Source organism: Castanea sativa, chromosome 7, assembly GCF_040712315.1.
Source record: "Castanea sativa cultivar Marrone di Chiusa Pesio chromosome 7, ASM4071231v1".
In the NCBI taxonomy this organism is placed as follows: domain Eukaryota; kingdom Viridiplantae; phylum Streptophyta; class Magnoliopsida; order Fagales; family Fagaceae; genus Castanea; species Castanea sativa.
The window spans coordinates 46,583,317-46,610,034 of record NC_134019.1 but is presented as its reverse complement, the minus strand read 5'-3'; the positions used below and the strand labels follow the sequence as shown (position 1 = coordinate 46,610,034).

At 35.8% G+C, this 26,718-nt stretch overlaps 1 protein-coding gene across 1 annotated transcript; it reads left to right on the top strand.

The window, feature by feature from the left end:
• On the top strand, positions 1-25,890 carry LOC142643424 (uncharacterized). Its single transcript, XM_075818040.1, has 39 exons — positions 1-330; positions 897-973; positions 1,118-1,217; positions 1,377-1,484; positions 2,240-2,356; positions 3,045-3,195; positions 4,223-4,470; positions 4,609-4,800; positions 5,369-5,445; positions 5,567-5,684; positions 6,584-6,667; positions 7,454-7,549; positions 7,722-7,823; positions 8,322-8,390; positions 12,406-12,501; positions 12,570-12,677; positions 15,969-16,082; positions 16,262-16,345; positions 17,054-17,182; positions 18,370-18,568; positions 18,651-18,794; positions 18,932-18,975; positions 19,136-19,219; positions 19,351-19,419; positions 19,521-19,597; positions 20,031-20,100; positions 20,386-20,535; positions 20,935-21,000; positions 21,160-21,304; positions 21,439-21,503; positions 21,594-21,659; positions 22,649-22,742; positions 23,333-23,369; positions 23,507-23,564; positions 23,778-23,888; positions 24,218-24,285; positions 24,781-24,847; positions 24,931-24,999; positions 25,347-25,890. Exons 1-39 carry the CDS (start codon positions 286-288, stop codon positions 25,434-25,436), a joined length of 3,888 nt encoding a protein of 1,295 aa, XP_075674155.1. The 5' UTR covers positions 1-285; the 3' UTR covers positions 25,437-25,890.
• The last annotated feature ends 828 nt before the right edge of the window (positions 25,891-26,718 follow it).

The window sequence follows — 26,718 nt, the reverse complement described above, 5'->3', positions numbered from 1 at the left end:
AAACAAAGCATTTCACTCTCTCTGTCTTTGTCTTTCAGACTTTGACTCTCTCTCTCTCTCTCACTCTCTCTCATTTTTGGCTAAATCTCCAAGCAAACCCAATTGCATTGTAATACCCAGAAACAGTTAACCCACTTGCTCCTCTCTCATACGTTTCTCTCCCGTTGCTAATTTTTAGTTTTTTCCCACCTTTACTCTGTTTTATATCATTCAGTACAGTGAAGAGCTCTCTGTTTTTTTTTTTCTCATACACTGTTAAAAAAAGGAAAAAAAATACAAAGAATTATGGCTTCTTCTTTAGGATTTCTACTTGCTATTACTTTATTCCAGGCAAGAATTTCATCTCCCTTCTCTTTGTTCCTTTTTTTTTATTTTATTTTGTTTATGGATGGCTTTTTGTTTGATAATTTAGAATGTATGTTTTGCTTTACTTTTCCTAAAAAAGAAGGAGTTTGATGAAAGAACAGCTCTAGGATTCTTTGAACTTTAATGGGTTTAACAGGAAGTATTGGATAAAGGGTTGGTTCTTTATTTTTTGTTTGGTTTTTTATTTTTATTTTTGATCATCTGGGGTGGCTGAATTCTGTGATGGGTTAACTTAGTTTGTTTTGTTATTGTTTAATTTTTGTTAAGGAGAGTGGTTGATTATACTGTATGCGTTGTTGAATTGAAAGTTTGAAACTTTGCTAATAATTGTGATGTGAATGTACTTGAAGAAAATGGAGAACCATTTGTGTGATTGGATAATGGCTAATGGTTGAGCATGTAGGAATACTTTCACGATCTAATGCACTCAGTTTTGAAATTTCTGCTTAATGTGTTATAGTGCATAATGTAGCTGGCTTATGTTGTATACTTAAAAATTGTTATTAAGTGGGTAATTTTTGTTCTCCTAGGTGATTTTGTTTACTTCTTTGCTGAGTGCTGAGAAGGTGGATACGGGTGTTCTTTCGATTTTGGAAGTAAAATCTGGGTAAGGCAACTTTAATCAGAAGCTCACATATGGATGATAATATTTATAAGATATTTCTGTGTAACTGCTGAGTTTGACTTTAAGTTTGAAATAGCCTCCTCGTTCTCTAACACAAGAATAACATTGCTCTGGTCTGGTGGTCAGGGAAAGACATTCTGAAGAATACTGTGCAATGTATGATATATGTGGAGAACGCAGTGATGGGAAAGTTTTGAACTGTCCTTATGGCTCCCCATCTGTGAAGGTATATAATATAACTCCTAGCTAGTCCATGTGACATCCTCATCAGGAGTGAGGAATCTCTTTTCCTCTCTATTTTCCTTGAAAGTAATTTCTAACATATACATATGAATATATGATATGCTTCATTCATGGATGTAACAACTCATTTCTATGCTTGCAGCCTGATGAGTTGCTTTCTGCCAAAATTCAAAGCTTGTGTCCAACAATAAGTGGAAATGTGTGTTGTACAGAGACCCAATTTGACACACTACGGGCACAAGTTCAACAAGTAAGACCTCACCACAGAAAAACATGTACATACACACATGGATGTATGTATATGTATATATTAAATTGATATGAAATTGAATTTGATTATTGATATTCATTATTGTATATTTGTAAGTACAATGATCTTATCCCTGCGAACCAATGACCAACCAGCACTTTTATGTAATTACCATATGAGGGGTGGAAGTGGAAGTTGTGTTCTTCTACTTATTTCTAGATTAACATGTTAAGTTGATCTAATCTGTAATATTGCTATCATAGAAGGCTTTTTAAATGGAAATAAAAATATCTTTAGGGATTAGTTTAGTTGACTCTTAAAATTACTTTTTTTTAAAGGTATAGTTTGAGTCTCTTGCTTCTGCATCAAGGTTAGTCAATCTCTTTGCTTCTATAGGTGCTTTTTATATGTATAGGTTTTCTTCTTTATGATATCCTCCTAGAGTGAAATTTCTTCTTTCATCATAATCTATTTCAACGTTGAGTATCATATAGTCCAACATCTGTCTGAAATTTCTCTTTATTCAATATAATCTCTTAGTATTATTCTTTGAGGTTTTTTTTTTTTTTTTTCAATTGTATGTTTAATGGTGTGTGCGCCATGCTAAATGGTTATAGTGAGGACTTAGAATGAGACTTGATTAGCTAAGAGCATAGCACACATCTCTATTTGTATTTATATCTGCCTTACAAAACATTTTTTCCATTGATGACATTTGTGTACTCTTTAATTGAAATGAATTCAATCTATTGCAGGCAATACCATTTCTTGTGGGCTGTCCGGCATGCTTGAGGAACTTCTTGAATCTTTTCTGTGAGCTTTCATGCTCTCCAAATCAGAGTCTATTCATCAATGTTACTTCTATTGCTGAGGTTAGACATGCTTATAAATTCTATTCAGAGCTTTTTTGCACCATTTTAGAAACACTACTTGTAGGAGACTTCCCCCCCTCCCCAATAAAATTCTTACAAACATATTGTACACTTACAGGCTTAAAATTTCCCTTTATATTGTTGGATATAAGGCTTTGTTGGGATGATTCTAGCCTTATAAAAGGTTTGGTTGGTCTCCAACCCCACCATCTCCCACCCCTAAATCTCTTTAGAGGACAACCACCACCTGAATTAAAATTTCAGTGGGACATCTTCTCTGAACTTGGGAGTGAGGCCTGATATAATTTCTGCTATATGATTGTAAATCACTTTTCTGTGAAAATCACATTCCTTTGTTGATGTCATGTAAGTTGACTATGCTGCCATAACTCAACAATACTGTATGTGGCAGGTTGGGCTCATTTTATCAACTACTAATGAGTTCTGTAATACCCAGTAATGCATGTCAACATACCCAGTGTCATTGTGTTATGAAGTCATGCCCTTGCTTCCTGATCCTATTATCATGTTATACATGCTTTTAATTTACGAAACAAGAACTTGATTTACTAGTTTTAAGTTTATCTTGTAATTATTATTACAAACTTTCATGTGATATATCCAGCGTATGTGAACTACATGTACATATTCTGCTCATGGTTAGTATTACAATCAATTTTTGCTTCAGCTTAATGGCAACATGACCGTGGATGGCATTGACTTCTATGTAACTGATTCTTTTGGTGAAGAGCTTTATAACTCTTGCAAGGAGGTAAAGTTTGGCACAATGAACACACGGGCCATAGACTTTATTGGTGCTGGTGCTAGAAATTTCAAAGGTGACATACTATCTTGCAAAGAATGCAATGAATACAGTTACCATCTGAATTTAGTTTGCAGTTACTAATGATCTGGTTTGTAGTATCTATTTGTTTTAAGCTTTTCCTATATGGTTGTACTAGAGCTTGAGATGTTTTTTCTTAATCTAGACATAGTTGAGTTGCGCTATTACTATCAAGTAGGGGTGATTCCTATGTTGTTCTAAGGCAGGGAGTTTAGATCTTGGGTTTACAGGAATGACAAATACATAGAAATGGTGTAGGCTAGTTTACAAAGATGGACATGTGTAGGAGACTAGTTAGTAATTTGTAACTGTGTTTTTAGTTTTTACTACTCTGTGAGAGGTGGTCATGGGTGGGGTTCAGCTATTATTGTAAAGTAAGGATCATTGTGCTTGCCCAAGCCATATGCTAGCTTTGACCAGTGTTGGTAAAAGCGCAGGGTGCACTTAAGCATAAAGGCCTCTTGGAGACTAGGCACAAAGTGCAAACTGTAAAGTGCAAGCGCTCGCCTGATTGAAGTGAAGCACACATTTTTTTAAGAAAAAAATTATTAAATTTAAAAATAATAATAAATTACACTGGTTTTGACCTGGCTATACGAGGGTGATGAAATGAAACTGTTAGACTTGATAATATATACAAGGACTATCATGTGTGGGCAGTCCAGATCTTGTGCAGTCACTTCAATACTTATAGGAAACACGAGTCCTACTATATATAGTGATTAAGCATCAATAACTTTGACCCATGACCACATTAGCAACTTCTTTGAAGTTCAAACACTTGTATTATCAAAATTAAATAAAACCCTCGGCATCCTTGTTAGTTGAAAGAATGTGTCCATGAGGGCGTTCAAATTTTGTATTGTTCTTGTTTCTGTACATAAAACTGAGGTACAGTAAGTTTTGCTGATTATATTCTGGTCAAGTGTCATGTACAAATTAGAATTTTCATCTTTGTTTTCCTTTGTTATTATAAAATTTCTCCAAGTTTTAATGTGTATAATCCCAATTATTTTTGCCAGAATGGTTTGCATTTATTGGCCAGAAAGCACCCCCTGGTTTTCCTGGTTCACCTTATGCCATTGGTTTTAAGTCGATAGTTCCAGAGTCATCTAAAATGGAGCTAATGAATGTGTCTACATATTTGTGTGGTGACACTTCACTGGGTTGCTCTTGTGGTGATTGCCCTTCATCTCCTGCGTGCTCCAGTTCAGAACCTCCTTCTCCACCCAAAAAAGATTCCTGCTCAGTTAGAATTGGATCACTAAAGGTAGATGCAGTATAGATTGATTCCTTTTCTTTGATTTTTTTTCTTTCCTTTTATATTGGTTCATAGGATGGCCAAGATTTCACATTTTGATAATCAAATAATTGCATGGACTTGGATGCTGTTTGTTGATACTTGCAGGTTACATGTGTTGAAATTTCACTAGTGATCCTGTATATTGTTTTAGTTTCTGCATTCCTTGGATGGGGTTTGTTTCATCAGACAAGAGAAAGAAGGAATCGTCCATCTAGCATGGAACCATTGTTGAATGTTGCAGACAATAGTGAAATTGATGTTGTCAACCTGCGAAAAGATGGAAAGCTTCTTTCAGAGGTAGATTTGAATTACTTTTATGATATGTCCAGTACTCCAGTGATCCATCCATCCCCTTTCTATTATGGTGGCTGTTATGTTCAGTATCATATGGTGTTTCGATTTCAGCATTAAACTATATAGTACTAAACTTGATCCCTTGCATTTTACATCATATTATGTTCAATTGTTGGCTGTTAAAATCAATTTATTGATGTTATCCTGTGGAATTTTGAGTTTGCACATGGGTCTATTATTTATTTATTTATTTATTTTCCATGTAGTCTGTTATTCTTTGTTTGAAATATTTTCCTGTATTCTATCTTTAGTGCATGGTTGGCTAGCTTACCTTTAAGCAAATAAGTTACTAAAACATAAGCCTTGCAAAACATATCCAATAACTCTTTTGTTTTTCTTCATTTAAAGTTGTTTATTTCTTTAGGAAATTATTTGACTTCTGCTTCTACATTTCTCATTAGTTGGTTGTTTTATTTTGGATACTGTGTAAACTCGTGATTCTGTTATTTACATTCTATGCAAATATTTCTCTAGGTTTCTTTATAGCTTCCTTATATAAATTGATAATTAGGTGCAAGACATGGTTCCTCAAGCATCAAATGGGGTTCATATTTCTGTGGTTCAAGGGTATATGTCAAGCTTTTACAGGTTAGCTGCTCTATTATTGCTTCTAGCATATATACAGTGTATGTCGGGGTCTGCAGCTCTACCATTGCTAATAGCACATACAAAAATATGTTCCCTGAATCACTTTTTATGCTGCTTCCAGGAGATATGGAATTTGGGTTGCCAGAAATCCCACTCTTGTGCTCTGTTCCTCAGTGGCAATTGTTCTCCTGCTTTGTTTAGGTCTATTTCGTTTCCAGGTGGAGACCCGACCAGAGAAGGTATCTTGTTGTCATCTCTATTATTACATAGCTTGCAGAAGAGTTTGTCTTCATGACTCCAACTACCTTCAAGTAAATTGATACCATGGGTCTATATATTGTGTGTTTCACTGTAATTTAATTGTAAATTAATTAGGATAAAATTTTGGCCTTTAGGCTTAAAAAAAGTCTCAAGTCTACATCTTTTAGTAGACATAGAAAAAGAGAAATTTTCTTTACAACACAATTTGTTGATATTATTGGTGCAAAGACTTTTCTACCTTTCTTCATTTGAAGCTATGCTTCCAGTCCTGTTTATTCTGCATGTTATTTTCTGTCTGATGCCTGTTCAGTGGTCTATATGATCACAATCAGTGTAATGATTCATCTTTAACTTGGGCTTTTTTTTAGCCTCTTTAGGGGTTATTGCTTCTTTGATATCTCAACAATGGACCATTATTTGTTTATACATTCATAGCTTTGGACTTTACTACTGGAGTTGCATTATATGCCAACAACCACTATATTGCAGGATTGTCATGATACATATACGTACACACACACACACACACACACACACATATATTTTAGAACCAAAGGTTATAATCCAGGAGAGAATGGGGATGATGTATTGACAAATGTATTTGAAAATAGGGAAGCGATCCATTCAAGTAGGGTCAGGCTTTTTCTAGGCTTTGATACCTTGGGACTTCATAATCGTAATGTCATGCTTGCTTTGGTGCTCTGAAGAAGCAAATATTGGTTTAATTCAGATTTGTCTAATGATGGTTTTAGTCTTATAACATATGAAGATTTAGTTAGCTTGTTAGATAATTATGTATTCCTGAATCTGGTGAGAATTGATCTTTTCTGTATCCCTGTTTTTTAATTTGTATGATAAAATTTTCTGTTCCCTGTAGTTATGGGTTGGTCGTGGTAGTAAGGCAGCAGAAGAGAAGCAATTTTTCGACAGTCACCTTGCTCCCTTCTACAGAATTGAACAGGTCTCAATTTTGTTCTAATGTTTTGCTTTTTTTATCTGTGATCTTTTGAGATTTTTAGTATGTGGTCACTAATGTTTATGTTCTCTTATTTCTTAGAGAGAGAGAGAGAGAGAGATCTCCTTTCTGGACCCACCTGCTTTTTTATGTATTTTAATAATTTTTTTTTCATGGGTTCCTAGTGAGAATATCATTACAAGGTTTTGGTCAAAAAATGAAGTGAGTTAGCCAGTGATGATGGGTGTCAAAACCAGGCCTATAGAAGGTTGCCAACAAGCTTTACCACGAGCTTGGTGGCTTCTTCAGTCAGAGCTTCATAAACAATTGCTACATGTTCAGGTTTACCAATGTGCTCTAGCTCAACTGGTGCCACCTCCAGTTATAAATTCTAGGTGGAGGGTGAGGTCGTGAGTTCAAAGACTCATTGGCTGCATGTGTAACTTACCATTTACCAATAAAATGATTAAAAAAAAACGTTTTCATATGTTTGTTTTTCTTTGGGGATTCTAGAGGAAAACTTGTTTGGTCAGTTTACCCTTCCTTGATCTCACAATGCCCTGAGATATATATTTTTTTGGGCTGAAAAGAGTTTAGTTCTGAAAAAGGATTTGTCTTGACTTATTTGGGGTTAATGCCTAGTTGAATTGAGTTTCTTGTGTTGACGCTAAATTGCTTGCACGTAACAAAAAAAAAATATTCTTAATCTTTTTCATGATATAAAATGGGGATATCCTTCTGTAATTTTATATGAAATACTTGATAAAAATTTTGTGTTCGTATATGTTTCAGCTTATAATAGCGACCATGCCTGATCCAAAGCATGGCAAGTCACCTAGTATTGTTACGGAGGATAATATTCAGTTACTCTTTGAAGTACAGGAGAAGGTATTCTTGAGTGTTGGTGCTGCTTTTTGATTCCATCTAAATATGTGTAAATTGAATCATCTTACATGAATACAGAATTGCGTGCTTTTGCTATTCTTTAAATCCCAGTTTTCTTGATCTGATTTGTATAGTATAGTTGATAATCCTCCTATTCATTGCTTGATTTTAACAGGTTGATGGAATTTCTGCCAACTATTCAGGCTCAATGGTATCTTTAACTGACATTTGCCTGAAGCCTCTTGGCCAGGATTGTGCCACTCAAAGTATTCTGCAGGTTTTCTCATGTTCTCTTTTCATTTATAGTATTTTGTATCTGGTGCAGCTGGTGGGATTTTTCCCACTCTGGGGGGGTGGTGTGGGGTGGTTGTTCTTTGCCTTTGAGCAAACTTTGAGTCAACACCTTTCAGTTTTTTTTTTTTTTGGGCTGTGTGGTGAGATCATGATTTTAGAAATAAATTTTTTAGCTGATATGTTAAAGTCGCACTGTTTACTTTTCAAACATTAGTTTTCCCCTTGGGTACTGGGGTTTGAACCCCACCAGCCCCCCTCCCCCTATTTACCTATAAAAAAAAGTACTATAAAATGGATCCTGAAAATTAAGACAACTTTGGAGGAGTGCAGCATGCAGAATATTTTTTGAGTACGCCTTTAGCTTTTTTGGGCGAGATCATGATTTTAGAAATAAATTTTTAAGCAGAAATGTTAAAGTCACATTTTTTTACATTCCACTTGTTACATTTCTGTTTTTCTTACCCCTTTTTCTTTCTAATAGTATTATAAAATGGATCCCGAAAATTATGACACCTTTGGAGGAGTACAACATGCAGAATATTGTTTTCAGGTAATCTTTATAGCCACCTAAACTATATAACTTAGATGGATTTTTGTTTGTTGATGCTTGATATATATGCATGTTACATGTTATGTCAGGGAACTGTAAATTTTTTTCTTTTTGGATGGGAACTAATATATACTCAATATCTCTAAATGTATGTATTTAAATGGTCCATGTTGATAAATCATTACTTGTCTCAAAAGCTTAACCGTTAGGCAATGATGAATTTAAACATTTAACCATTATTTTTTTTTGATAAGTAAGAATGATATATATACGAAGGGTTACTCTATGCCTGAAAAAACACAGAGCAACCTAGGAGATACAAGAAAAAGAAAACAAAGAGAAACAAAGACAACAAGAAAATTAGAAAAGGAAAAGGGAGCAAAGAAAAGAAGGGAGGGAATCACTAGACGTGAGTCCCCACGCGCACGACCAATCAAAGAGAGTCCCACTAAAAAAAACAAGCAACTGGTCACTAGAGCTATCCAAATCCTCAAAAGTCCTCTGGTTACGCTCCTTCCAAATACACCAAAGGATGCAAAGCGGGACTAAATTCCAGATCTGAGATGAATGCTTCCCCAACCAATTCCACCAACCAAAAAGCATTTCAAGAATCGATCTAGGCATAGCCCAGGCCAAGCCAAAAGTTAGAAAAACAAAGCTCCATAACCGGTAGGCCATTTCACAATGAAGGAGAAGGTGATCTACCGTCTCTCCACTATGACGGCACATAATGCACCAATCCACAAAATCCAATCTCCTCAATCTCAGATTGTCTCCCGTTAGAATCTTATTCCAAGCTACACACCAAACAAAAAAAGAAACTCGCCTTGGGGCCTTTGCTCTCCAAATAGCTTTCCAAGGAAAGATAGTAGAAGGAGAATTTCTCAATTTGTTGTAGTACGATCGGATGTCAAAAGCTCCATTAGACTTCAATTTCCATCTCATCCGATCTCCAACATCCATAGGAGGGGTTATAGCACCCAACATACGAAGAAACCGCAGCCCTTCATCCATCTCCCAATCATTAAAAAATCTACTAAACCGAACATTCCAAAATCTTCTATCCTCCGCCCCCTGCCTTTGCAAAGAAGCTTCAACAGAAGCCTCCTTCACAATGGCGATGCCAAACAACCTTGGAAAAGTCAATTGAAAAGGTTGATCCCCATGCCACCCATCCTGCCAAAACCTCACCCTGTTCCCCAATCCAACCACAAACTGACAATTTTTGCTGAAATCCTCTCAACCCATGCGGATACTTCTCCACAAACCACACCCATGAGCTCCCCTACCTAGCTTTGAGGTCCATCCCCCCCAATCTTCCCCATATTTTGAAGCTACAACCCGCCTCCATAGCCGACCCTCTTCATTTCCAAACCGCCACAACCATTTCCCCAACAAAGCCTTATTAAAGGTAGTGAGTTTCCTAATCCCTAAGCCACCATTGACTATAGGCGCACAAACTTTGTCCCAACCAACCAAATGAATCTTGCTCTCTCCCCAAAGGAAATCCCTTTGCAACTTTTCAATTTTATTAGCCACATGAGTAGGAATAGTGAATAACGATAGAAAGTAAGTCGGAAGAATAGAAAGCGTACTCTTGAGAAACATCAAACGACCCCTCTTAGACAAGTACAACTTCTTCCACCCAGATGATTTCCGCTTAATATTTTCCAAAATTGTATTCCAAATTAAAGGGGAATTGTGAGGAGCCCCCAGCGGCATGCCAAGATACAACATAGGTAAAGAACCAACTCTACAGCCCAAGATATCAGCCAGAGCATGCACATCCCCAACCTCCCCTATAGGAACCATTTCGCTCTTATGCACATTGACCTTCAAACCCGTTATCGCCTGAAAACTAAGGAGCAACAACCGAATGTGAAGAATTTGCTCCACATCTGCATCACAAAAGAGGATGGTATCATCTGCAAATAAGAAATGTGAAACACGTTCCCCACCATCCCTCCTGCCCCCAAGATTAAATCCACGAATCAAGCCAGCTCCCTCCATTCTCCTTAACATCCTACTAAACACCTCCATCAAGATCAAAAACAACATAGGAGATAGCGGATCTCCTTGTCTTAAACCCCTAGAACTACCAAAGAAATCAGCTGAGACCCATTAACCAAAACAGAGAACTGAACAGTGGATATACAAGAACGTATCCACTTACACCACTTCACTCCAAAACCCATCCTATTCAGCAGATACAACAAAGCCTCCCAATTCACATGGTCGTAGGCTTTCTCCATATCGAGCTTACAAATGACTCCAGGAACCCTACTCTTCCCATGACTATCCACACACTCATTCGCAATGAGAATCGAGTCAAGGATTTGTCTCCCACCCACAAAGCTGTTCTGATTCTCAGAAATCAACTAATCTAAAACCACTCTCAAGCGATTTGCCAAGACCTTAGCCAAGATCTTGTACACACTCCCCACCAAGCTGATAGGACGAAAATCTCTAATATTGGAGGCATCATTCTTTTTAGGAATTAAAGCAATGAAGGTCGCATTAAGGGATTTTTCAAACTTGCAATGATGGAAAAACTCTTCAAAGACCGCTAGGACATCTTTCTTCACTATCCTCCAGCAATGATGATAGAATGCCATAGTAAACCCATCCGGACCTGGAGCTTTGTCCCCTTCCAAACCCCTAACAACTTGAAGAATCTCCTCTCTCTCAAACTTCCTTTCAAGCCAAACCCTCTCCCTGATCTCGATACGATCAACTTCCATACCCTCCACAAAAGGCCTCCACTCCTCAGTCTCCTTGTACAAATTTTTATAAAATTGAACAACTTGATAAGTTACCTCGGAAGCCTCTTCAAAAACCATCCCATCCACCTCCAAGGTCCTTAAGAGATTGGACCGTCTATGGGAATTAGCCATTTTGTGAAAAAAATTGGTGTTATTATCCCCTTCCTTAGCACTAATTCCTGCTTTGACACTATGGTAAATTATTACTTATCCCAAAAGCTCAAGTTGTTAGGAAATGGGGAATCTAATCATTTAACCATTATCTAACACTTGTATGTGGAAATGATAGATGGTTCCTTGAGGAATTGTCAAATATGTATTTGGCCTTGCTTCAGGCCAGAGTTGCAATTGCTTATTTTGTTTTGAGGCTTTTGGAAGAAAAAAACAAGGAAGATCTGAAGAGAAAAGATGGAGGACAAGAGAGCAGCACTGAAAACAAATTGATGCTCTAGCCTTTGTTAATTCAAATTTATTGCTTATATTGAATCACACAATAATGTTAAATAAAACTAACTAAAGCTATACATAGGATGAAAGAAATGATTCAGACATAGCAAGGACTTAGTAATGCAGAAGAATTCTTAAATTTTTTATGGTGGAATGAAAGACTGTTTTGGAATGCTCTAAGGTTTCTGTCTTAAGGGTGACACAGGCCTAGTTATTGATCTTTGCAGGAGTAAGCTCTTACAGCTTATTGGTTTTGAGGGTTCTATGTGAAAATAAATCTAAATCTCTATACCATGCAAGTAGACTAGGCATACATGAAAATAAGTGGAAATCCAACATGGTGAGAGGAGAAGCTCACCAATTCCTTTGGAAGTGTTTGACACCAAAATTTATAATCTTTTCCTGAACACCTTCATTTCTTGATCATTTGTTTCTCCATGCTGATCTTCCTGTGTCCACATTTTATCGTTCTAGGATTTTAGGGAATGTGGACTAACTATGTTTCTTTAAAATCATTTTCTAGCAATTCCTAATGTCTGGATTCCTCTGTGTGTGTTGACTTTTGAGAAAGTGAAGGAGACTTTTAGTACTCAGTAGGAAAGGTGCTAGCTGTTGCTTGGTGTAGTTAGCAATTTGAGTCATATGATTTTTTAAAAAATTTCAACATTTTTGGTTCATGGGTTAGAGAGTTAAATACTTCATTTGGAGCACACCTGGAGTTTTGTCATTGTTATTGTTACACAACTGTTTTGATTTTTGCTGCTTGTATATATTAACCTGAATTTCCTGTATCTTCCTGCTGTCAGCATTATACTACTGCAGACACATGCATGAGTGCATTTAAGGCTCCACTTGATCCAATTACTGCCTTAGGAGGATTTTCTGGGAGCAATTATTCAGAGGTAAAATATTCAATCTGTTCTTGGATATCTGAGTATGTTCTAATCCTATGATGATGTACCAATTTCAGGCTTCTGCATTTGTTGTTACCTACCCTGTTAATAATGCAATCGATGAAGTAGGCAATGAGAATGGGAAAGCAGTGGCTTGGGAAAAAGCTTTCATACAGCTAGTGAAGGTTTGTGTACTGCACATTCCCTTGTTGAATGTTTATTAACTATTTTGTATTGCTTGTGTTTGTCATGTAGATTTTATGCGTTACTTGATATGTTATTCCCATATGTTGCAATTCTATATCTTTAACCTCCTTGACATTATGTGTTATTGGATTCCCATGCTACTATGGCACTGCTTCAATTTGTTTGTAGTGATACACTTTATTTAATAGAGGCTTTCTCTCCAACTTAGTGAATTGTAGATATCAAATTTTCTATATAAAGAGGAGTATTCAATAGAGAGACGTAGTGAAGAAGTATATATCAAATAGGGAGGTAACAAATAAAATAGTTTTAGGTTGGACAGAATTACAGAATAAAATTCCCCGGCAGGATAGTTTTGGGTTGAGACAAGGTGATCCATTGTCTCATCTTTTTTTTTTTTTTTTTTTCAAATGATATGGAAGTGTTAAGTTGGATTTTGAAGAAAACTGAGGAGAGTGGTCTTCTTTGTGGTTTTCATGTGGGACCAACTAACTCTATTGGGGTACGCATATCACACTTGTTGTTTGTAGATGATACCATTTTGTACTGTGATGCTTCTAGAGAGCAACTGTTGTCCATTAGGTTGGCTTTGTCTTGTTTCCAAGCTTTTACTAGTTTGAAAGTTAATGTGGGGAAGAGTGAGATTGTCCCGGTTGGGGAGGTTGGTAACATTGGTGCCTTGGCTAATATTCTTCGTTGTAGGGTGGGTAGTTTGCCTATGAAATACTTGGGAATGCCATTGGGTACTCCGTTTAAGACAACATCCATTTGGAATCCTATTTTGGAGAAGATGGAGAAAAATCTCAGGTTGGAAGCTTCTCTATTTATCTAAGGATGGGAGACTTACTTTGTTGAAGAGTACCCTCTTAAGTCTTCCTACATACTATCTATCCTTATTTACCATCTCTGTAGTTGTGGCTGATAGGTTGGAATGTATTCAGAGAAATTTTTTATGGGGGTCTTCAGAGGAGTGTTTCAAATATCCTTTGGTGGCTTGGGAGAAGGTGTGCTCACCTTTAAAGACGGGTGGCTTGGGGATTTAGAAGTTTGTATATTTCAATCAAGCCCTATTAGGGAAATAATTATGGAGGTTTGGACAAGAAGGCACCTATCTTTGGTGGAGGGTTGTAGCCATTAAGTATGGAGAGGGTCAAGGGGGGTGGAATACTAAAGTCTGCAGAATGGCCCATGGTTGTGGTATTAATGAAGGATGGGAGAGCTTTTCCAAACATTTGGCCCTAGTGGGGGGTGATGGCTCTTGTATTCTTTTTTGGCATGACAGGTGGGTTGGGAATAACTTGTTTAAAATGCTCTATTCTCAGTTATATGCCTATTCAAGTGACAAGGATGCTTGCATTTCTAATGTTTTGTGCTATAAGGAGGGTGGAAATGATAGAAGTTGGAATTTGAGATTTTATAGGGACTTCTATGATAGGGAATTAGAAACTGCCTTCATTCAATCTCGGATCCCTAGGGGTGTTGGGTGTGATAGTCCCCACTGGTGCCTTAATGGGAATGGCAAGTTTGATATTTTGTCCTATTACAATAAGATTTGGGGTGCTTCTATCTCTAGTTTTCCATGAAAGGGTATTTGGGAAAAGTTAAGGTTCCTAAAAAGGTGGCCTTTTTTTTGTGGACAACAGTTCATTTCGGATCCTTATCTTGGATAATCTCATTCTTAAGGGTCTCTCTTTGGTGAATCGGTATTGTATGTGCTGCTGTAATGAGAAATCTGTGGATCATCCCCTCATCCATTGTTCTGGAGCTCATTCTGTGGAAAGCTTGATGTTCTGTTGGAACCATTGGCTGAGGAAATTTAATTTGGATATATGGAATATAGTTCTTGGCTGTTTGATGTGGATTGTTTGGACGGAAAGAAATCGGCGCTCTTTTGAGGCTTTTGAGAAATCGTTGGTTTAGCTACAAGCTTTATGCCAGAGAACTCTTTTTGATTGTTCTAGGTGTTGGGGTTCTTCGAATTGTTCTTCTATCACTGAGTTTCTTTCTTCTCTTAGAATTGTCTCTTGAGTCTTTTTTTTCTTTGATGTTGTTTGTTGCTTTTACTTGTGTTCACCATCATTTTTTTAATAGATAATCAGGAAATTTTTTTAAAAGATAGAAAAAAGAGGAATACAAGAAGTTCATGATGATGAGCAGCATGCAGAAAAAGGAACAAACAACACAACAAACATAGAGAAATCAGGAAACTAAGCTAAGGGAGGACAAAAACTCAAAGAGAGAAGAGTGATCAGTGAAATCCCAACACCGAGACCGCTCAAAAAGACTACGATGGCATAAAAGCTTTAACTTATCCAACGTCTTCCCTTTGTCCTCAAAGGATCGACGATTTCGTTCCAACCACACAGTCCACATTAAGCTCCCCGGAACCAAGTTCCAAATGTCCGAGTTGTGTTTTCCAATCCACTGATGCCAGCAAGATAACAAACCCGCCACCGAACCTGGCATCACCCAAAGAATACCAAAGGCCTGAAGCATAGAAGACCAAAGGGAGTGGGTAACAGGACAATGAAGAAGAAGGTGGTTAACCGATTACCTATCATAGCAACACATACAACAACTATTAGCCAAAGGGCGGCCCTTTAGCATTAAATTATCCAAAGTAAGGATCCGACCTTAGTGGATGCTTATTCATAAAGTTGACCTTAGTTTAATTGGGATTATGGCTGAGTTGAGTAGCATTTATCTAAGTAGGAATTTTAATCTGCAGTTCTAATATTTTTTAGGGTCTCCCATCTGACCTAGAAAAAGTTCTTGTCACACTGCTATTTACTGGTTTCACACATATTTGTCGTCTGTATTAGGATGTAGGCTTTAGAATGTTCAATTTTTAGGATGTAGGCTTTAGAATGTTCAATTTTTAGCATTCAATCGATGTTGATGCTTAAGGCACTGATGGACAAATAATTACTAAGAAAATAAAGTTAAACGTGCGTTCTGTATCTCTAGTGTTTTTATTCTCATTTATTTTATTTATCCGCAAAACATTTTTGTGCACTAAAATTGATTGGTTCTGTCATTCGTTTATTTATTTAAATAATTTTTGAAATTTTAATTGTGCAAACTGCGTTCTCCTGTGCATGTAGTCATATCTACACTCCAAGTATCCTCTATAATAGTAGGCTCTAATAAAGGTGCATACATGTATATTTTGTATAGGTCAAGTTGTCTTTTGTATGATTGAGTGGCTGCTTCTTACATCTTCTTGAATTGGTTGATTGCATGTTAAAAAATTTAACACAATTTGACAGGAGGAGCTGCTCCCAATGATTCAGTCTAGCAATCTTACTCTTTCATTTTCATCTGAAAGCTCAATCGAGGAAGAACTGAAAAGAGAAAGTACTGCAGATGTTATAACAATAATAGTAAGTAATGACATGATTGGTAATATCATGTTGGTCAAGTGGTTGGGGAGAATAATTTATACAATGTGTTTTTGTATTTATGAAGTTAATTAGTTGGTTGTCATTATAATATTGACCATTTGTAATCAAGTGATTTTCTGTTAATTTCTTTTTCCCTTTCTTGTCCAACTTTGTATCAGATAAGCTATCTTGTAATGTTTGCTTACATATCAGTGACCTTGGGAGATGCACCTCATTTATCTTCCTTCTACATCTCATCCAAGGTATACTTTTAAACTTGGCCTAAGTTGTTCTTAATCTGATTTTTGTATGTTTATATACTAGTGGGTGTATTTGTGTTTGCAATTATTCCATGTCTTTTTGTGTGCATTATAGAAGCAATAGAGTTTGGCTAATTACTTATTGTCTTTGAAGTTCAGTTATAATTATTGTGATAGTACTGCTGCTGCTGCTGATATCAGTTTGACCTCATTGTGGTCCTCCATGTTTTGAATTATTTTACTGTCACATAAGCTTTTGAAAGCCCATATTTTTTTAATATTGTCATTATAAAACATATTTTTAATTTGGTTTTTGTTACATGTCAGTTCAATCAATTAGAACTCTTTGTGTTATTGGAATAAATTAACTCAATACCACACATTATAATTAAGTTAATATTTGGTCCTTTCTAAAAAACATTATAATCTAATTACGTTGCATCCTTTCTTAAAATTCTATGACTTGGCTTTGATATATTTTAAATATGTATCACTTATAAATATCTCTCAATAAACTTTTCATGCATTGCATGGATAGCGACTAGTAGGTACATATCTACAAATACATACATCCTGCATGTGTTTGTTTATGTCAGTGCCATGTAGATCGGTTATAATAAGTTGTTTTTATAGATTATGAGTTATTTCTTGGAGTAGACTTATGTTGATTGAAGGCTAATCATTTTTTTTTTTTAATGTAATGATTTACAGGTGTTGCTTGGTCTTTCAGGCGTTTTGCTTGTTCTGCTTTCTGTCCTTGGATCTGTTGGGTTTTTCAGTGCGATTGGAGTTAAATCCACGTTAATCATCATGGAAGTCATCCCTTTTCTAGTTTTGGCTGTAAGTTGTTTCTCTAATTTTTTTTGGATGCTAGTGTTCTTTTGATAGTCTTGTTAAGGGAGTTCTGTCCTGAAATCAACTTCGTTGCCATAAAAGTAGAATGGTATACAGTATCCTTAGTTTTTTTTTCCCCCCTCTTTTTTGTTCTACTGTCTCATATAACCTCCCTAGGAAGATCCGTGTTTGTGACTTGAACACGTGAAACATTTTCTGGCAGTCTCCCACAGCTAATATGCCCTGAAATAGTGCTTCCTGCATTTTGAGGGGGATATTATTTATTTAAAAGGATTTTTGTGTCTTGAGAGAATACCTAACCCTCTAGATAAAAAAGAGAAAAGGGCCTTTATGGGACTACATTTGGTGAGAATAAGGGCCTCAGAGCTAAGGCCACAAGACCTTTGCCAAAAAACATAAAAGGAGTATATACATGCTAATGAAATCAGTTTAACCTTGATCTCTGTAAGTCATTAAGTCTAGGACTAGACAAACCCCTACAAGCATGTCTGAAACTAGTGGACCACTGGTTTACTACAAGTTGAATAAGCTATCCAACTTGTAGCCATTTGGTGAGAAACACTGCTGTTTCATGTGCCCTTATACGTATGGGCCTATGCTCTTTCTATGTTCTTTGTGTCTCGTAGGAGTTTCCTTCCTTGTTTTATGTTTTACATCCCTTATAATTTTCCTCCCCCCTCCCCCTCTCTTTCACCACTTCCTCCCTCCCATTATGGAAGCCCTATTTAGTCCATCCTATTCTGAGGTACCCCTATATCTTTGTTGCAAAAGGAAAGAATCAGCACTTTAACACCTGCTAAGGTTGACAGTGATAAGCAGCAGTCCAGAAAAAATGGTACAGAAGCAGCTGCAACAAAAGTGGAGAGGTGACTGATGCTGATTGCATTTGTCATCTCTTTGTTATTTTTCTGCTGCTGCTATCTCTCGTTGATCTGACTTACATCATCAAGAGCTATAGCTTGTCTTCATTTTGTTTCGAATTGGAAGATCTGCTGCTGCTGTTGCTGAAAGTCTTGTTGTTGCAGATGCAAAATACTTGCAAACAATTTATTTTTCCCACCAGCTTGTATATTTCTCTGCATGTGTTTGTGTACATGAGCATGCTTATTTTTGCTTGTTTTATGATATCTTTGTTCCATGACAATTATAACACCTTTTCTTCCTGGAACTAGGTTGGAGTAGATAACATGTGTATATTGGTACATGCCGTGAAACGGCAATCCTTGGAGTTACCTTTAGAAGAACGAATAAGTAATGCACTGGTCGAAGTTGGTCCATCTATAACACTGGCCAGTTTTTCTGAGATTCTGGCTTTTGCAGTTGGTAGTTTCATTCCTATGCCAGCTTGCCGTGTCTTCTCCATGTTTGCAGGTTGAAAATTTTTCTCCTACATTCTAATGGATTTTTTTTGAAATACTTTGACCCTTATCTATTTATTTGTTTATTTTTGTAGCTTTGGCTGTTCTACTAGACTTCCTTCTGCAAGTTACTGCATTTGTTGCATTGATAGTTTTTGACTTTTTGAGAGCTGAGGATAACAGGATTGACTGTTTTCCATGCATAAAACTAACTTCATCTTCTGTTGAACCTAATGAAGGTATGTGCAGGCTTGCTTGCATTATATATATATATATATATTTTTTTTTTTTTTTTGTTCTACTTATATCAAATCTTCATATTCCCACTTTTGTTATTTTGTTTTAGCTCTGAAAGAATCAAATCAATGAATTGTAGGCATTAATGAGAGCAAAGATGGACTGCTTGCTCGATATATGAAGGTAAGTTTTTGGGTTCTATAAATAAAAATCATGTTGTTGGTGCTGTAAGGGTATGTGTTGTTTATTAATTAAGTTTTGATTACATATATTTTATATTGAGATTATGAAAGATATTTATTGCAAAAACATCCCATCATATAGTTTATTAATTTTCTTGTAGGAGGTTCATGCTCCCATTCTTGGACTCTGGGGAGTTAAATTAGTTGTCATTGCTATCTTTTTTGGTTTTACTTTAGCAAGCATTGTAAGTCACTTATGATCTACCTTTCCTCAAATTACTGTTACGCTTACATTCTGGAAGTTTTCTTTTGCCTCCTGCTCTTGACTACCTATTATTGAATGACTAATGCTGTACATGTCTTTCGACTATTATAGGCTTTATGTACAAGGATTCAACCCGGTTTGGAGCAGCAGATTGTTCTTCCTCGGGATTCTTACCTTCAGGTTTGAGTTTGTCGTCCTGACTCCCTACTATTTTGAGGAGCATGCCTTTATGACAATTCTTCTACTCCTGTGCCTCTTATTCTTAAACTTTTACATGTCAGGGGTATTTCAGTAATGTCACTGAGCATCTCAGAATTGGACCGCCATTGTATTTTGTCGTAAAGGATTACAATTACAGGTACCTTTTTAAGCAGTGTCTTATTACCTTCTTCCTATTTTGCTCTTATTATCTTTCAAGCTAATTTGTTGGTCAAGATTTGGATCATTTCCAGGGCCTAGAAGATTGCTACATGCAATGCACAAGAGATTATGCATAAAAGAAATGGCATAATAAGTATTCCATGTAGGAAATCAGGGGTTGTAAAACTTAGTCATGGATGAGATCTTTTTAAAATGTGACTTTAGAAATGGATTCTGAATATATATATATATATATATATATATATATATATATATATCTATTGTATAACAGAAAAAGAGTGGGATGAATTTAAAATTACTCAATATAGTCGAGAAAATCCAATCTTTGATGCAGAGCAAATACGGATGTTCTTGTTTCATCTTTTATGTACATCTTGCTTGATCTAATGTGCAATGACTCTCTTACTCAGCTTGGAATCTAGACATACAAACCAGTTATGCTCCATCAGCCAGTGTGATTCAGTCTCTCTTTTGAATGAGGTAGTTCAATAATGGTTTTCTTTGCAAAATTGTTGTTAATTATCATCCTTTGAATGCCAATACATATGTTAGATTCTTATTAAGAGCTACTTATTAAATGTTCTTACTAAATTTTATGTATCAAGATAATTTTTGAAAAAAAAAACTTGTTCAAATATTATTTATTAATGTTTCCCTACTCTAGATATTTCTGCATTCTATTTTTCCTTTTTATGCAGGACTCCAAACGTTCATTTTTTCCCCTCTGTAGACAATCTAGTTTACGTATCTCTCTCTCTTCTGCAGATATCAAGAGCATCTTTAGTACCAGAGTCATCCTACATTGCTAAGCCAGCAGCATCATGGCTTGATGACTTTCTTGTATGGTTATCTCCGGAGGCTTTTGGTTGTTGTCGGAAGTTTTTAAATGGTTCTTATTGTCCACCTGATGATCAGGTTGGTGCTTGTGGCATATGTCAGATTGATTATATTCAGTGGAAATCTATCTTCCATTTCTTTAGGCAAAAGGGCTCTGTTTACCATTAGTGTTGTAGAGACAATCCCTAGCTCATGAACTTTTATTCTAGTCATCTCTCTCTCTCCAAATGTTATTAGATTCTTCCGTAGCTCATGAGCTTTTATTCTATTCATCTATCTCCTTCCCCCCCCCCCCCCCCAATTTATCATTTGTGAGCTTATAATTGTCATTCTTGCATTATATCATGATTTTTGTGTAATTTTACATGTTCTTCTCTCCATTGACTGGTATGAGTTTGAATTCAATCTTGTTATATGCTGCTTACTGAATTATGATGCACTATTAGATTACTAAGGCAGATATGTTTTTTTCTCCAGCCACAGTGTTGTTCTCCTGATGAAGGTCCTTGTGGCTTAGGTGGAGCTTGCAAAGACTGTACAACGGTAATTTTCCTCCTCTCCATGCAGCAAAGAAATTCATCACTAGCTGCCTGTACTTAAACTGGAGGGATTTAATTTTTGGGTTGTTTATATGATAAATTAAGGCAATGCCAAATAATAGTCGTTCAAAGGTGAAAAATTATTATTTTATGCTGTTTGCAGTGCTTCCGCCACTCAGATTTGGTTAGTGATCGTCCTAATACAGAGCAATTCAGGGAGAAGCTTCCATGGTTCCTTAATGCTCTGCCATCTGCTGATTGTGCAAAGGGTGGTCATGGGGCTTACACCAATAGTGTAGATCTGAATGGTCTGTGAGAGTGACACACACTGCCTTTCTTTACAAGTTAAAAGTTTTTTATTTTTTATTTTTTTATTATAAATTATTGCAAATGCATCAACCCTCTTGATTGGCACATCACGTTTGCTTCTAACCTATTTCAGGTTATGAGAGTGGCATTATACGAGCATCAGAATTTCGTACCTATCACACCCCACTTAACAAACAAGTAGGCAGCCTCTTTTCTTATGTTTTAGTTCTCAGTATGAGCTGTTTTGAGCATTCCTCCTTTGTTTGATCTTTCTGTCATTCTCCTCAGGGTGACTTTGTCAATTCACTGCGAGCTGCACGGGAGTTTAGCTCTAGAATTTCTAGTTCTCTACAGGTTTGCAACCAACCATGCAGCTTTACCTTTTAACCTATTTTAGGAGCATTGATTTTTACTTTTGGAGATTGGAATAGAATGTCTTCTTTTCCGTTTTGTGTGTATGCTGTTAGAAACTGGGATTGAGAGGGTAGAGAGAAAAAGCACTTGAGGTTTGGGTTTTTATTGTTTCTCTAATACCATGTGACATTGAAGGCTAGTGAGAGAGATGTGAAAAGATTGTGAGAACTCTACCCTAGGATTATGTGTTTCCTACATATGTAAGGGTATGAAACATCACATCTAACATATGCAGTTAGTCACCTTGGGAATGGTGTTTTAGATTTTTAGATGTCTGAACATTTCCAAGTTATACCGTGAGTGTTGGACTGCAAGCAGTAAATCTTTCTGCAATTGTAGAATGGTGAATATAAGCTAGTTTCAAGGTCTTATCTGTTCTGAAAAATGATACTGATAGTTAAATTGAATTTAATTTCAAAACCTGTAGTAAAATTTATCATGGCACGTATGCATGCAACATCATTCTTGGTTGCTTCTGTCCTGCCACCAGTGACCCTGAGTTCCCTTGCAGACATGCCTCTAGGCTGGATGATTATTTAGAGTCTTATTCTTTTAACTGCTGACTAAAGTTTCTTCAAATCTAGAATTTAATTGAAGGTAGATGTATTACTTTTTTTGTCATTTCAATTCAGACTAGACATCCATTTCGGAACCTATGATGGGCCTATGAAATTATTTTCAGCTGGGTATCCTTGCCATGTTAGACATGTTATTGAATTGCATTAGCCAAGTGGGTTTTAGAAGTACTATTATCTTCTTGTGTATGTAACATGGCTTGTTTTGACATCCTTTGTTGCTGCTGTGTCAAATTTTACCTAGTTTTCTTTTAGATCTTTCTAGAGTGTTACCTGTAAAATTGGTTCTCTAATGTGGATCCATGCATTGTTCTGATATTATTCCTCTTCGTTGAAATTTTTTCTCTAATGCAGATGAATATCTTCCCATACTCGGTGTTCTATATCTTCTTTGAGCAATATCTGGATATATGGAAGATAGCTTTGATCAACATTTCTATAGCACTCGGTTGGTATTCTAGAGAATTGTAGTAATCAATTTGTATACATACACACACACACACACACACAGACTTAAGGCATACATGTGTCAAGGGTTGTTCTGGGTATTTGTACTTTTTTCATTGTTGGATTTCATTCTTTCCCTGATTATTATAAACTTATATGTCGTATTCTGTAAAAAAAAATTATTTCTCGTTTTATGCTCTAATTATGTTAGGCAGTATGATCCCTGATTAATATAGTTGATGCTTTTAAGTCATAACCTTTCAACTGTAGCCTTTTTATGTCAAAGGTCATAATTTTGTAGCTATGTTAGTGCCTTGAAACACAGCTTGCACCTTTCTCTGTGTTGTTTGTCTGTTTATGCAAGATTTTCTCCTCAAAAATAAATAATTACTAATATGTTTCTGTTTCCTGGCACCTCTCTCTGTTGATATTTCACTATGATAGCTATACTAATACCCGTATCATTGTTGATTTTTTTTTGGTTCTATATTTATTATTACAGTTCCTGCTTTTGACATGAAGTTATTAATTTATTTTGAATTTAATGGATTTTTAACTGCTGTTTGAATATCTCATTTGATCATGGAACAGGTGCAATATTTATTGTTTGTTTGGTTGTCACATCCAGGTATGAGTTTTCTTGGAGTGCAACCTTAGAGCTGCTTGCTTTAATTAATATTTCACACTAGTGAAGTCACGATTCTCTTCCTTTCTGAATAGAATTATAAACTATTATTTCTCTGTTGTATTTGTTTTTGAATGCAGCATTTGGAGTTCCGCGATTATTTTACTTGTTTTGGCAATGATTGTTGTTGATCTCATGGTAATTTTTTCTAATTCTTCATTTGTGTTTTTTCTCATTTGGGTTACTATATACCCTTGTACCTTATAAAAAATATATACCATTGTACTTTGATAATCCTAATCATCTATGTACTGTTCGCTTTCATGTCAACTTTCTGTTGACTTTTCTCTGATTAATGTAAGTTCATGATTATCCTCCTCCAAAAGTAACTTTTCATATTAATTTCTGCAGGGAGTAATGGCGATTTTAGATATCCAACTAAATGCAGTCTCTGTTGTAAATCTTGTAATGTCAATAGGGATTGCTGTCGAGTTTTGTGTGCATATAGCACATGCCTTCTTGGTCAGTATTTACTGTAATTGCTTTATCAGAATATTCTCTAAAGCTCTTTCTTATTTACAAAAAAGTCTTTTAAGGGGCATTTACCGCTTCTTGGGTGGGGTGATTATGCATCTCTTAGTTGTGTGGGAATCTTTGCATCCTTATAGAGATGGTGTTTGGCCTCCTACAGTCCTACACTTTGGTGCCCCGGATCCCTTCTAAATAATGCTTGGGGAAACTTTTACTTTTATCCAAACTGTGATTGTTGCACCAACTGACTATTGGCAAGTTTGGATTTGGTTCTTTATAATTTGCTAATTCATTACAATTCTTATGCTTCTCTTATACAGTTAAGCCATGGCGATAGGAACCAACGAGCTAAGAAGGCGTTGAGTACCATGGGCGCTTCTGTCTTCAGGTTGACTATACTTCTCTTTTCCCTTTTGAGGCATGGGGACCCTTAACACATGGTAGATAGAACTTTCATCATTAAGTCGAGATTTTTTCTAAATTGGAATTGCAATAGCGGCATGAACCATAGACTGAGTATAATATGATTGTACTTTGATTAAAACATGGAACAACAAACATGAAAATTTGATTTTTGTCTGTCATACATAGGAATAAAAGCTTTACTAGTGTGATCACTTGCTTTATTGAAATATCCTTTTGCTAACCTTCTGTCTACAGGTTCTAAGTTACCAACATGTAGAAACCCGGTGCAGACCCTTCCTAAATTGATTTTTAGTTTTGTGATTTCTTCAAATTATTCTTTTGTATTGATGATAACAATTCTTTGGGCTCCACATTTTGGTATCCTTAGAATCACTTACAGGCACAAGGGTAATGGGTTTTTAGTTTGCTATCACAAATATTGATTAATTTATATTGTTCTTTTTGCTTGTTTTGGCAGTGGAATTACACTTACAAAGCTCGTTGGAGTAATTGTCCTTTTCTTCTCAAGATCAGAAATATTTGTGGTCTCTGATCTCTTCCTCTTGGCTTTTATAGAGTTTTTCTGATCAGATCAGCTGAGGTATGATATATTTTGTGGGTTTTGCAGGTTTATTATTTCCAAATGTACCTGGCATTGGTCGTTATTGGTTTCTTGCATGGACTTGTATTTTTACCAGTAAGTTTACTGAATCTGTTATTTTCCGCAATGTTACGCACTACCTGAATTTTTTTAAGTTATGCCATGGCTTCTCTCTGGTTAGAGGGCTTTGTGACTGTATAAGGTGTTGTAGTGCTGGCAAAATGACAGCAACTCACTCCATCTTTTGGTATGTGTGCATGCTGGGAATGTGATTGTCCTAGTTATTGTATCAGAGGAGCAACTGCGCTAATTGTATAATGGAAACATTTTGCATGGTGCACATGTTGCACTCTCTACTGCTTTCATGCCCTAAGCTAAACATGTACATTTCCAATTAGGTTGGTTAGGTCAATAATTATATGGTTTGCTTTTGTGGTATGCAGGTGGCATTGAGTATGTTTGGTCCACCATCAAGTATAATCATTGAGAAAGGGCAAGAGGATGAACCTTCTGCTTTATCACAGACAAGTTGATTGGTACAGACTGCTTTTTATAGGACTATCTTTAGAAAAAATAATTTAAAAGAAAGTGGAAAAGAGTGAAGGACCATGTTCACAGGAAGTATACCTCCACATAACAAAAAAAAGAGTCAGAAGAAAAGAGCAGCCTAGGTGTAGCCCCTAGCATGACTATTAACTACAAGGTTTTTTATGCATCAGATATATAATCACAATGTGTGAGTTTTGCTATGGGATTCACATATTATGAGAAGGATGCATATATCCAATGCATGAGATCATTATTGTTCAACTACATAGAGGTTGTAATATAAGTGTTGATGATTATATACTTAACAAGAAAGAATTTATGGAAAGTGTTCTGTAGGGTCTCCTGGATCCCTCCCAAAAAGAAAAGTTTTGCAATTGAACCAATGTTTCGGACCTCTTGCTGAAGAATATAGTAAAATAATATTGTTATGTTCGGTAATAGTTTTTGTTTTTTATTTTCAAAAACCTGTTTTTGGAAATATAAAGGGGAAAAAAAAATTTTCTTGTACTTTTGAAATAAAAAACATGTTTGGTTAGTTGAAATTAAAAAGATAGTTTTTTGAAGAAAAAAAAAATAGAAAATACTAAAATATGTTGTTACTAGGATTTGAACTCAAATGCTAACTTATTAAATGAGTCAGATTTATTAAATTAAATGCATGTTTCCATTGATTTTTAAAAATTTGAACTTGAAACCAGCCTTTTGCATGTTTTTAATTTTCTTCACAAATTAAGTTTTGAGAATATTTTTTGTTTTCTATCCATTTTGAGTTGCTAAACAAGTTTTTTAATTTCAAAAATAGAAAATTGTTTTTAAAAATAGAAAATAAGGGAAAAAACAGTTACTAAACATACTCCAATATTTTTATAGTATTATACAGGCCAATATTACATGATAAAATTTATGTTGTTAGTGAGAATACCATGAATTAATTTGGTTGATAAAGTTTCAATAAGATTTAAATAGGCGTTGGACAAATTGAGTTTTCTCTGTCATGTATTGGCTTTTATAGCTGATCAAAATCTTAGCTTCGTTTTTGAAATTATTACATGTTGCTTTTAAGGCGTGTATTGCTATGTGCATTGGTAGCTTGGGATTTGAAGAATAGCAAGGTTCATGCGTATCTCCTTATTATAGCCTTATCTTGGATAACTAGAAAAGAGAGGCTAATACATGGTTTTGAGAGGCTAAGAGCTGTGTGGTTTTGGGGCGCTGCTTCATTTTCAAGTGAGAGGAACTTGATACAAATTCCTCCTCTTATTTGTT